The 12,942-nt window shown below is 43.8% G+C and overlaps 1 protein-coding gene across 10 annotated transcripts in view; it reads right to left on the reverse strand.

The window, feature by feature from the left end:
- The window catches only part of NAV2 (neuron navigator 2), a 370,655-nt gene that overhangs the window by 103,421 nt on the left and 254,292 nt on the right, over positions 1-12,942 (reverse strand). For 8 of the 10 annotated variants that reach the window (XM_074543924.1, XM_074543920.1, XM_074543916.1 and 5 more), the window contains one exon: positions 2,425-3,532. In XM_074543924.1, coding sequence (XP_074400025.1) covers positions 2,425-3,532 — 1,108 coding nt within the window. Of the gene's footprint in view, positions 1-2,424; positions 3,533-4,281; positions 4,749-9,060; positions 9,918-12,942 lie in introns of those variants that run through there. The other 2 variants (XM_074543925.1, XM_074543926.1) reach the window with 2 other exon arrangements.

Below are 12,942 nucleotides of genomic sequence, written 5' to 3' on the forward strand. Positions count from 1 at the left end.
AAGGATTTCCTGCCAGATTTAAGTAAGATATTGTGACTCATTTCACTGTCCACGTCGTGCTGTGTTGTGCTCACAGAGCCACACCAACAGGCTGCTGGAAGTTCTGCCCCAAGGGTAAGTGCTGCTGTAAAAAGGTAAAGACACAGTGGGGAATGCCTATTGCAATGCTCCTAATTTCACATGACCCTTGCAGCAGGATGCTGTGCCTGATGGGGGTAAACCAACGGGAACAATGCCCAATTTACAGAGCTGTCTGGGGCACAGGGAGAAGGGGCCTTTTGCTGCTGTTGGTGTGGAATAACCCTGAAACCAGCCTGACCCAGCAAGGGCAGAGCTCAACCTCCCCACAGGGAGGGGAAAGGGGGCAGACCTGGTAAAGCACCTGAGAAAGGAGCCAACAATGACACCACTGATAGCTGGAGATGGCACAGCTGGCCAGGACACACATGAATGATGTCATTTTGTACTAGAAAAGCTCAGGACACACATGGCTGATGTCAGTTTGTAGTAGAAAAGGCCAGGACACACACAGGACTGATGTCAGTTTGTACTAGAAAAGCTCAGGACACACATGGCTGATGTCAGTTTGTAGTAGAAAAGGCCAGGACACACACAGGACTGATGTCAGTTTGCACTAGAAAAGGCCAGGACACACATGGCTGATGTCAGTTTGCACTAGAAAATGACAAGACATACATCGCTGATGTCATTTTGCACTAGAAAAGCCCAATCCCACTCTTTAATGACAAGGTCTTCTAACAAACCCTTGGAGTGTGTGCAGAGCCCTTCTGAAATGGGGACATCCTGCAGGGCGAGCAAAAGAGATGTGCCCACATTGGTATGGGTGAATAACACCAATCTCTACCGAATAATTGCTTTTAATGCAACTTCAACATCATTCCTTTGACATTGATTCAAAAGTAGTGAATTATACTGTACTAGTAATCATGGCTGCCCAAACTGTGTAGTAAATAATTCTGATTGAGAACTATTAGTCTAATCATTCTAAAACTAAATAATTTATTCTCATATAAATATGTCTGGTTTGCCATCCTTAATCCTACAGGACAGTTGAGTTATATGAAGTTCAATTACATCTATATAAGCCTTCAGACATGAACAAAGTTGACAAAGCCTGGTGCTATCAGTTTTTGTGAAAATGCATGAATTGCCTGCACTCTTGAAGCAAGAGACATCTCCATCCTGTAGCATTTGCCCTGCTGCTTCACCCCCCTGGAAGTGTCCAGAATGCCCCTCCTGGGCACCCCACTGCTGAGCCCCCAGGGATGTGTCCTGTGCCACTGTGCTGTGGGCCCCCACGAAGGAGGAATGATGAGGAGAGCTCCATCTCATCAGAAGGCTCATTAATTACTTTATCATACTATCTTATTCTATACTATATTACACGTTATTACCTTACATCTAAGCTGAATCTGCCAAGCACTCACTTGGCACACACCTGCACTGCGCCGCACTGATGGCTAATTAATCGCTTTATCAGAAGGCTAATTAATTACTTTATTATACTATGTTATTCTATACTATATAACATTACATCTAAGCTGAATCTGGCAAGCACTGAACACTGCACACAACTGCACTGCACTGAAGGCTAATGAATTGCTTTATCACAAAGCTAATTAATTACTTCATCATACTATATTATTCTATACTATATTACATTACATCTAAGCTGAATCTGCCAAGCACTCAGCCCTGCACACAACTGCACTGCAGGCTAATTAATTACTTTATCATACTATATTACTCAATATAATAGAATAATATATTAATTTATATATATTACTTATGTATTATATAGGTAATATAGGTATATATTACTTATATATTATATAGGTATATATTAATATATCTATATACTAATATCTATATTAGTATATAGATTATTTATAGTGTATATATAGAGTATTATAAATACTTTATAATACTCTATATATACACTATAAATAATCTGTATACTCTACATAATAGTATATTGCACTACATTACATCTAAGCTGAATCTGTCAAGCACTGAACACTGCACACAACTGCACTGCACTGAAGGCTAATGAACTGCTTTATCACAAGGCTAATTAATTACTTTATCATACTATATTATTCTATACTATATTACATTACATCTAAGCTGAATCTGCCAAGCCCTCACCTGCTCACAGTGCCCAGAATCTCGTGGCTGTCACCCACAGTGCCCACACACACACACACATACCTGGCCGTGACAGGCCAAGGGAACAGAACACCCTCACTGTGGGTGAACAATCTCCACATTGCATCCTGCTGTGGCACAGCACAGGCACAGCCAGTGAGACAAGCACTGTTTTCCCCACTCTGAGGCTCAGAGGCTGCGGATCCCAGCACCCGTGGCAGAAGTGCCCGCTGTCCCGCGGCGGCGGTGCCGTACCTGTACATGAAGGGCGCCACGGTGGCGGTGTTGGGGTGGCTGTACTGCGCCTGGGGCTGAGGTAGCTGCACGCTGACGGTGTTGCTGCCCGTGGTGTGCGTGCTCACCGCGGGCCCGCTGGCGGCCTGGCTGCTGCCGCTGCCCTGCAGGCCCCCCGCACCCTTGCCCTCGGAGGAGGCCAGGCTGGACGAGGAGCTGGAGTGGCGGCCGTCCAGCTGGGACTTCTGATGGGACAGCCCCGCGCTGGCCTTCCCGCCACGGCTCCGCTCGCCTTCCTTGGCAGCAACAGGGGCACTTGAGGATTTCCCTGCGGTGTTTTTCATTCCTGGTTTTGGTATTCCGCTGTGTGAAGGGGCAGAGGCCTCCTTCTTGGCACTGTTCAGCTTCCCTCCTTTAGGGATAAAGCTCGCGATCTTGGAGGACTTTTTTGGCATCTCTGCTGTTGTTGTTAGTGCCGTCTGTTCTTCTTTAGGTTCCTCCTTCAGCTCCAGCTTCTCGGTGATGGATGTTCTCTTTGTAATGTCCTTGCTTTTATCCTTTTCTTTCTCTTTTTGTTTCTCTTTCTCCTTCTCATTACCCTTTGGAGAACTTTTCTTATTAGTGAGCGCGCGGCTGAAAGTCCTTTGTGCGATTCCCTTGAGTGCAATTTTGGGGCTGCTGGACATGGATGCCGGGTTGTTCACATTCTGGCTGGTGGCATCGATCTCTTCGCTCTCCTCAAAGCTCAGGAGCGCCTCCAGCCTCTCGCAGCTGTTGTCCCGAGAGCCCGGACACTCCGGCGCGGTCCCGGACGCTCCTGCCTTGGAGCCCCCCTTGCTGTTGAAGAGTTTCAGCTTTTCCAGCATGGATTTCTGAGCGTTGGGAGCTGCCTTGGCGATCTCCGAGGGAGGCCTGGGAGGCTCCGCTGGCGGCTGCTTCACGGACAGCATGGAAGACGTCGCGGTGTGCTTGGCGCTGAGGGACTTGCTGCGCCAAGGCTTAATAGCAGAGCTGGGCTGAGGGATGGCTGAGGAGTTATTGCAAGGAACAGCACTGCCGCAGCTCTGAGCTGAGGATGAGACATTTTCATTCATTCCTGTGGGCTGGGAGGCCGCGCTGTCTGCAGGCTCTGGGAAAAAAACCACAGAAAACAACCCAATAAATCAACACGGTAGTACCTGGTATTAGAGCTACTGTGATATTCTCTCTGTAATTAAACATCAAGAATTCCACACTGATAACATTAAAAAGACATGTCGGTATTTTCAGTATCAGTGAAACTCAGAGAAAATAAAAGCCAGCTTTCTTTTCCTACCCAGCAGAGCAGCAATGAGCTCCTACTGTATAATTTACATTTACTTGCTGTTTCAAGAAAAAGAAGGAAGAAAAGGAATCTCTTCCAATTCAAACCAAAATGTGTTCTGCAATGTGCTCTCCCTTATTAAGTCCACAATACGTTTTCATTAGCAAAAACACAGCACTATTTTGTAACTAAGGGTTCCCTCTGTTTTTGGCAAAATACTCGCAGTCCAAGTTCGATTCTTAGAAAAACCTCAAACATAAAAAAATGCAGGAGTAAGGAAAAAAGTAAAACTAAAGTCCTTTCAGTTATTAGGGGTGGGGGTGGTAATATCTTCACAATGCAAAGGTAGAAGAAAACTCCACATACAAAAATAAAACCAACTGTACCCTTTTGTAAAGAACCTAAAATAAGTACAATCACATATCCTAGTACAGCTGTAAGAGAAACTTGTGGCAGTAACTATACAGCCCTCCCCCACAGAGAAAACAAATCTATTATTTAGTTAGTTCCTCCTAATTTGTTCTTATTAAGAAATTAGTTCTGAGCCTAAAGAGAGCTTGAAAAATCACACTCACCTACCAGTGGCCACTTCTCCTCTGAATCAGTTCCTCTTTGCAGAGTTTCCCTTTTGGAGATGTTACTCTCTCAATTATCACAAATATGTTTTCTGTTAAACTGCTCATGTTTCCAATTAAACTTTGTCATCTATGTCTGTTCGCCTGCCCAGCAGCCTGCTGGGGATTAACGGCTCTTACCTATATTTCCCTGCCCTCTAGCACGAAAGTAAACTGTGTACAGAGCTGCATTTTTTTAATTCAAAAATCAACAGCAGCGGAGAGCGTGCGTTCTCGGAGGCAGGAGCAGCCCCGTGAATCCAGCCCTGTAAATCACGAGCTGCTGCAGCCACACAGGGACTGTTTTACTTCACTTTCAGTTGCTCCGTGAAGATACGGCTCTGTTAACCTCCCTCCTCTGATCCAAACCAGATCTACTGAAGATTTCAGTCACATACATCTTCCTGACTTAGCACAGAATGGAGTTTCTAACAGTATTAGAGACTCCTTAATAATAAACTCAGCCATTTCACATGGCTATGGACAAAGTGAAATAGCAGGAACTAATGATACTTTTAAAACTATTACTGAAGCCAGAAGGTTTCCACAACTCTTAATCAGTAACTAACTATTATACTGGCTGGTTCTACTAGTTCTTTTCCTACGGCCAAGTACCCACATGGAGCTGGAAGGAATCAGGAGCTGGGTTACAGACACAGACAGGACTTACGCTGCTTTTAAGCTTGTGCCAGCCTGCTGACTCCCAGGGTATTGCTCCTGTGTGACACAGAAGGAAAATCAAGCCACCAAATATCTCAAACAGTGATATCTGGCCTCTTGCTGCTCTGCTCAAGCCTGCTGAATTCAACCCAATGTGTTAAGGAGGACCAGAAAGATAATGGCACAGGAATCAGAGAATCATTAAGGCTGGAAAAGACAACTAAGATCGAGTCCAGCCACTAACAGCGGAGAGCCAAGCCACCACTTACCCACACCCTCAGCACCACACCTACACCTTTCCTTGAGCCCTTGCAGGGATTCCTGCACTGTGGGAGGAGTGCCAGCGCCCTGACACAGTGCCCTGACACAGTCACAGAGAGGTGACAAGCTCCTCACAAGCTGCCAGCAGAGCTCCTCACTCTGCTTTCAGGAGCTGCACCACTGCTCTTTCCTTCGTGCCTCTTACCATACACTGCTGCTTTGTTTTTGTTTTCATTTCCTGAAGTCCTCCTGCTCATCACAGTCTACTTCCCATCCCCACACCGCACCAGGCTCCTCTTGCAAACTCAGAACAAGCAAGCCTTTGTCTCAGCCTGCCTTCCACAGACGACGTCCAGCAATGAAGTGAAAGCTTCATGAAAATCCCAACTGTGCATATTGTACAGTTAATTTGTACAGATTATTTTTTTAAATAGTACTAGCCCATCTCAATATTGAGATATTGCTATAGGAACTGGAGATTGACAGTACTTTGAACACTAAGTTCCTAATCCATGTCTTCTGGCCTCATCATGCCAAACAAATCCCAGCACAAAAAACAGCCATGCCCAGAAATCATCATAGCTGTCTGGGATCCATGAACATGCCTGGGATGGATTTACAACCAGGTCCTGGGAGGGACCAATGTACTGATCAATATGGGCAGGGAAGCCTTCACTTCCTGTTCAGAAAAACAGGACTGGGGCAAAGGAAGGGTGACAAAATAAAAATGACCTGTAAGGGCTGTGTCTGTAGAAGAGCTGGTTGTACACCCTGTTAGTACAACAAATGCAGGCACAAAAACTCAGCTGGTGGTCTGAGTATATATATATATTTCTTAGGAAAGAAATCTGCCTTCTCCAACAGGTACTTCACAGCAGTGTGAGAACAATACAGGAGATGTGGTGTGGGCTGCACAAAGGCAGCCTGCCCTGCCCAGCACCCAGAGCCCACCCAGAGCCCTGCCCTGGCACAGGGGCAGCTGAGAGCAAGAGCAGGTCCATGCCTGGCTGGGGAGCCCGACCTGCCCCAGACACCGGGCTGGCTCTGGGGTCACTGCACAGCGCCGAGGCACCCAGCACACAGGCTCTGCAAGCCCCACAGCCGGGAAGGGAAGGGAAGGGAAGGGAAGGGAAGGGAAGGGAAGGGAAGGGAAGGGAAGGGAAGGGAAGGGAAGGGAAGGGAAGGGAAGGGAAGGGAAGGGAAGGGAAGGGAAGGGAAGGGAAGGGAAGGGAAGGGAAGGGAAGGGAAGGGAAGGGAAGGGAAGGGAAGGGAAGGGAAGGGAAGGGAAGGGAAGGGAAGGGAAGGGAAGGGAAGGGACCCCAGCTGCATCCCAACAGCACACATGAACGCTCCAGGTCACACACCTCTGCGAAACGAGGCTCGGCTTGGATCAAGTGAAATGCCTTATTTTCCAAATCCCAAAGCATTGCTCAAAATTTATTTCCCAGCAAAATCCAGAACTTTTCAAGTTCTCTTTTTTTAAATTATTTTTTAATGTTTTCAGGAAATCTATTTATTTATTTATTTATGTTTGGTCACTGACTAAAGTATGTTTTCCCCAGTTTATTTGTTTATAAACACAACGCTCCCTTTGTCCCAACGCCCCCACACCCACCCTCCTGTCTGGAAGTGAATTTTGCTTCTGATGCCAGTGGCGTAGGAGGAGCACAGTGCAGCTCCATTTACAAACATGTCAGAGACACCAGAATTAGGACAATACTATGACTGTAATGTTAAAAAAACAGAATATATTGCAACAGTAACGTAATTTTCAGAGTGTCTACTTAACGTTTTCCACAAAGTGAATTCTGTGAATACTGGATGCTATGCACCTGAAGTGAATAAACAATATTCACAAAGTCTACAGTTAAGCAGCAGATCTTTGGGAAAGGAAAGAAGGTACTTTCTTACACAGCTGGGGTGGATTTTGATTTGTACTTGGGTCAAGTACAGTGAAAGCAGAAACTGACCATCCTCAAGTGATTTGTCACATTGCACCACTCACAGTTACTGCAAGAAATAAAAGGTTCACCCCAAAACACATGAAAAATTGCTCCAGCTTAAGAAAACTTCAGTTTTTCAGACTCTCTGTTTCTTCCTTACGAACAAGTGCTGGCTCTTTTACCCCTCTGGCCAAGCTTGGGAAGCAAAAGGAGTTCTGCTGCCAGAATGCAGCTTCAAATGCTGGGTTTCCTAATGAAGCACAGCATCAATTCGTGCAGCACACATCAGCATGCAGAGGGGAAAGTTTTATTCAGCATAGCATAGACCCTTCTTTCATGAAAAGGGGAGCAGGTTTCATGCATTCAGTTAATAAGCTTATTATTTCCCATGTGTTCCTTTGTGAGGGAGGTATTTTCTTTCTTCAGCAACCTGCATTAACTAAAACTGACTATAAAAGAAATGTTTTCAAACTCAAGCTACAGTCTACAATAAATAATGATCACTTTCCTCTTTTCAAAGTCAAATCTTGGCCTGAAATCTATTTTGTTCCTAGTGTTCCTGTTAAAAAAAGATGTTGGTGGTCCAGTTCCAATGCCAATACACACTGTAGCATGGGTAAATCTGATTTCAGCTGCTCCTGCAAAGACTGAACTGCATCTGCAAACCCACCCGTGTGTGAAGAAGAAAAAAAAGAATCTGAAAGCTTATGATTTAATTCTTCCACAGAAGTCTTTGAGAGCTTATGTTATAATAAGGTCAGGAGAAAATATATGCAATTTCCCATCATTTGTCATGTTCACTCGAAGTAAGTGGACTTTGATTTGCTATAACTGAAAACTTTCAAAATCCATCATTTTAAGCATGAAAGGCAACACACAGACAATGTTCTCATAGTTACTCTCCTTAGGAGGGTCAAGAACTTAAAAGCATTTTTTACCCATTTTTGAATGAACAAACTTTTTTTTAAATTTCTCAACTATGGGAAAAGTTCTTATGAAGAGAAATATCTTTTAGTCCAGCCTATAGATTAGATAACAGATGTGAAAGCAAATCCACAACCAGACTGTAATTTAGGAAATAAAAGCAGCTCTGCTCTATGACATTACAGCGTCAGAAGTGCAGAAACCACTGTGGCAGTTTCATCATTTCCCATCTGGAAGAATAAATGGTGATTCTTGACCCTTCCCATCCACCCACCAGAAGACTCTCCTTTAAAGAACTACACATAAACTCCTACAGAGAAGAACTTCTCAGCTGAGCTGTTCTCTTCTCCAGTGATCATTTATCAAACCCTCTAAGTATGGAAATGTCTGCATTCCTGCCAGGAGCCAACTATAAAAACCCCAACCTTTCCCCAACCCAAACCACAAGCAGGTAGAGCAGAACATTCCCAATGAGATCACCCTGGCACTCTGCTCCTCCCCAAGCCAAGCACAGCTCCTGTGGCGCACAGAAATTCCCATTTCCATCGTGGCGCTGGGAGAACTGCAGCTGGCCGAGCTGCCACCAGGGGTGGGCACGGCCCCCACCCACAGCACGGCTGAAGCTTTCTGCTCTCTCTTCTATTCTGGACCACAAAAAAAAACAACAGATTTTTTTCTTTTTAAAGCACAGATTGCCAGATAGGGAAATTCTGTATAACCAGAGAAGAGCCCTGAATAGGGAATATTTTTGCTTTGCTGAGGATGAAACCTTAGAATCATGGCAGGAACTGTATTGGAAGAGACCTTAAAGATCATCTCCCTGCCACAGGCACGAGCACCTCCACTAGACCAGGACCCTTTCTAACTGAGCAGAATTGTTTCCTTCAACTTCTGCCCACTGATTTTCCCTTTAACGGTGATTAAAATCACTGTAACACAACAGAAAAATTACCTTTACTCCATGACATTGTCCTTCCCTTCCACCATATCTACTTCAATCCCAGTGCTGTGAACGGTGTGACTCGCACAGCAGTCCAGGCACTGACAGAAATGTGCTCTGTCCCTGAGAGCCCTCACCAAAGCCAGGGACATGTCAGAAACCCCACTGCCACCTTCCTGCCAAGCTGCCTCCATCCACACAGGGCTCCAGCACGTGGAACAAGGCTTCTGCTGTGGGCCAGCTCACTTAGCCAAGACTCAGCATTTTTGCTGAGGTGAGGGGAAATAAAACTGGAGCACAGCAGCCCCTTTTCTCATTGTCTCGCCATAACCAACTAAGACATTTGAATTCCTTGTTGTTTTTGTTTAGCTACTGTAAAATTCAAAATGCTGTTGACATGAATGCCTAAAAAAGGCTGGAGGGACCTCTACTGAGCACATACCAGTTAAATAATCATAAAAATAACGAAACCAAGTTTACTGTGCCATTCAAAACAAGTTGCACTCTCCATTTTACACTAGACAAATACCATTCTTGTTCATTCTTCTCCATTTCCTTCTGACTATTTGTACAATTTAATCCCCCAAGACTTCTCATAACAGACTTATTCAAAGGCATTAATGAATTCCAGGCAGGAAGCTGTTATGGAGTCTTTCATTAGACTTGATACTACAATTGGACTGTATGTACAGTTAGCAGCTTGTTCTGACACATCTCTCTTGCAGGGTGTATGAAACAGGCACTATGAAAATCAGTGGGCTGAGAACTGCAGTCAGGAAATATTGCCCATTTGTATCAAAACCAAATGACAGACACAAACTGCAATCTGTGGTGGGGTCGTCCTCCTTTCAGCTCTCTGCTGCCAGCCCCAGATTCTTCAGGAATATTTGGTTATGGATGAGGAACAGGCAGAAGGCTCAGCAGAGAAGGCACAAATGGAAGTGCTCCCACCCAAGGAGAAGGGGCTCCTACAGAGGTGGCAGGAACATGCTGGCATTAGGGCAAGCCTGGGCTGCAGCACCACTGCTCTTTCCTCTCCCATGATTTAATAGTGAACCTTTGCTTCCATGGCTGGTTTTCTGGCACACAACAATAAATTTATGAGAAATTGTAAATATTTATTTTAAAAGGAAACATGTAGGCACTGCAAAGGCCATGAAATGCTGGACCAGCTCTTCAGCTGCTATAAATTAACGTTCTTCCACCACCTCCAAGGCAGCTATGCAGATGTACACTGGGCAAGAACATGCTTCTCAAGGTTAAATTTCACTTCAAAGCTCAGGATCTTTATCCTCATGAACTGTACTGTTAAGAACATGTCACTGGCTAAATTTTTAGGGTGTTTTTTTCCCTGAAACTTTGTTTAAGTACATTTTTGCCTCATTTAATGTATTTCTAAAGCTTACACCAACTATGTTCAAAGTCCTGTGGTCTTGTAAAGCTCCATTTCAGCCATGATTAAGCCTTAAGCCAGGCTTTGTCTAGGTAGAAGAGGACATATTTTTAAATGCCAGATTCAGCCAGCTGAACAGCTGTAAAATTAAGCACAAATATGATTCACTGCAGACTCACATCTTGCCCTATAAACATGCCATGCTGCTTGCTATTTCCTGGCTGTTTGATGGGCACACACCCAACATAAAGATGTCACTGAGGATTTACTGAGATGAGCCAATCTTTCAAAAGCATCCTTGATTAGCAAAGTGAAAGGGTGCAAACCATACCCCAGGACACACATATATCTCAGCTGGCCAAAGATGAGTATTTTGTTTGACACTAATGGCTCTTACAAGGGTCACCTTCTGACACAAGGCAGGAGCCTCATGTCAGGGGAACTTCTCAGCATTAATACATTTGGTAAACTGGAGAAATAAACCTGAGACAGTGAGACTTCATTCACTGAGACTGAATGAAGAGGTGTGGGCTGAGAAAGAAGAAACTGAATGCCTAAATGTAAAAGGTCAAACAACAACTGTGCAACTTCACTGCAGCAAAAGGAGTCCCAGCAGAATGCAGCTGATAAAAAGGAAAGATCAAAACAAACATGGGAACAAATTTGTAGATGCTGTTGCTACAGGAGAGTTTTCATTTTAATGGATGAACTAAAATCTCTTTAAAATAAATCAAAAATAGCAAAATTTCTACAACATATCTGCACAGGCCATCACGTCCAAGAGGGAACACCAGATTTCCACAGTGTTCAAGAATTCTGCTTTTAGGAAGGACACTCAAACTTCTGCACTTGTGCAGCTGCACACTCCATAATGTGGCACTAAAAGAATACAAATATCAGTCAGAAATGCTTTAGGAGCATCACAGATGGAATCAGAGGTTTGGAGAATCATAGGATAGAAGACAAAGGACATAATCACTCCATGCTGTACAGCAGCAAAATAAGGCATCAGGTGGAGTGCTGTGTCCAGCTCCAGCACCCCTCTAAAGGAGACTAACAAACTGCAAAAGGGCCAGTAGAGACCATCCAGACATAAAAGAGATTTATTACATTAAAGGGATTTATCACAAGGAACATATAAGAAAAAGGATGGAGTAGTAAAGATTGCTTAGTCTACAAGAGAAAAGGCTGAAAGGAGACATTTTAAGCCTTCAAATACATGGAGACTTGCAAACACGACAGGGATCAAGGAAGAGCAAAAACATGCTTATTTTTAGCCAGACAGAATGGTTTTATGTGCGTGTTTTGAACAGCTACTTTTAAGACCAAATGGACTCTGGAAGGGATCCAGTGGAAGAGATGGTCACACCCCTGTCAGGAGGCATTTCAGAACAGACTTGTGAACACCTGTCAGCTGCCTGAATCTGGCATTTAAAAATATGGCATCTTCTACCTAAACAAAGCCTGGCTGAAGGCTTAATCACGGCTGGAGTGGAGCTTTACAAACCACAGGACTTTGAACATAGTTGGCATAAGCTTTAGAAATTCATAAAACAATTGAGATATTTTTTCTACATGGATACAGTTGATTTTCCTTCAGAGCTGGAGCACAGACTCCCCATGTTCTTTACAGATGCAATGCTACAAATATTTAGTGTAAGCTGCAAACTTGTGAAAATTTTAAGCAGAGTTCTTTAAACAGAGTGTAAGCCAGGAGCCATATCTGTACTTCCAAGTTATGACTCACCAAAGAAAGTACCAGGTTCCTCAGCATGCTGTTCAGATAACCTCACAGTCCTTCCTTTCTCTCTGTGCTTTTGGTTTTACTCTTGCATCATCAAATTCATGATCACTGTACTACATCCAAGACAAAACAAATCGCCCTGAGTATTTTTTAAATTCCTTCAATGTATACTGTGTTTATAAAAGTGGATAGGGTTACTCCAGCATCTGCTTTTGGTAATGCACACAGCAGAACAACAGAAAGTACCCATTGCTCTGGTAATGGATTTATTGAGACAATTCCTGTAAATTTATTTTACATGTCAGACTTACAGGGAAAACCCTTGGTCAATAAAACCAGAGCATCTCTCGTATGCCAGCACAGAGGAGCACAGAGGCAGCACCCTAAACACTGAGCAGAAATCCAATCATTCAGAACATCAAATATTTCATCTCATTTTACATAAAGCTACAAAAGAAGACTTGTCCTCCATTTTAATGTGCTTGAATGAAAGATTTTTCTTTCAGGTAAATTTTCCAGATCATTTATGTTGATCTTAAGGACAAAAGGGCTCAGTAATTTCTGAGCCAAAATTGGAACCTCTGTCTGAACACCAGCTCTGGGCAAATATTAAATTTTGACTCATTATGTCTGATTTAATCTCTTTCAATGGCTAAACACCCTCATTCTTAAAATTTCTATCCAATTTGTGGTCTTAATTGGACTAATATCAAATTCCTGAGAAATGGACACCCACACACTATCTGTTGAGATAAGG

Source organism: Zonotrichia albicollis, chromosome 6 (assembly GCF_047830755.1).
Source record: "Zonotrichia albicollis isolate bZonAlb1 chromosome 6, bZonAlb1.hap1, whole genome shotgun sequence".
NCBI lineage: Eukaryota > Metazoa > Chordata > Aves > Passeriformes > Passerellidae > Zonotrichia > Zonotrichia albicollis.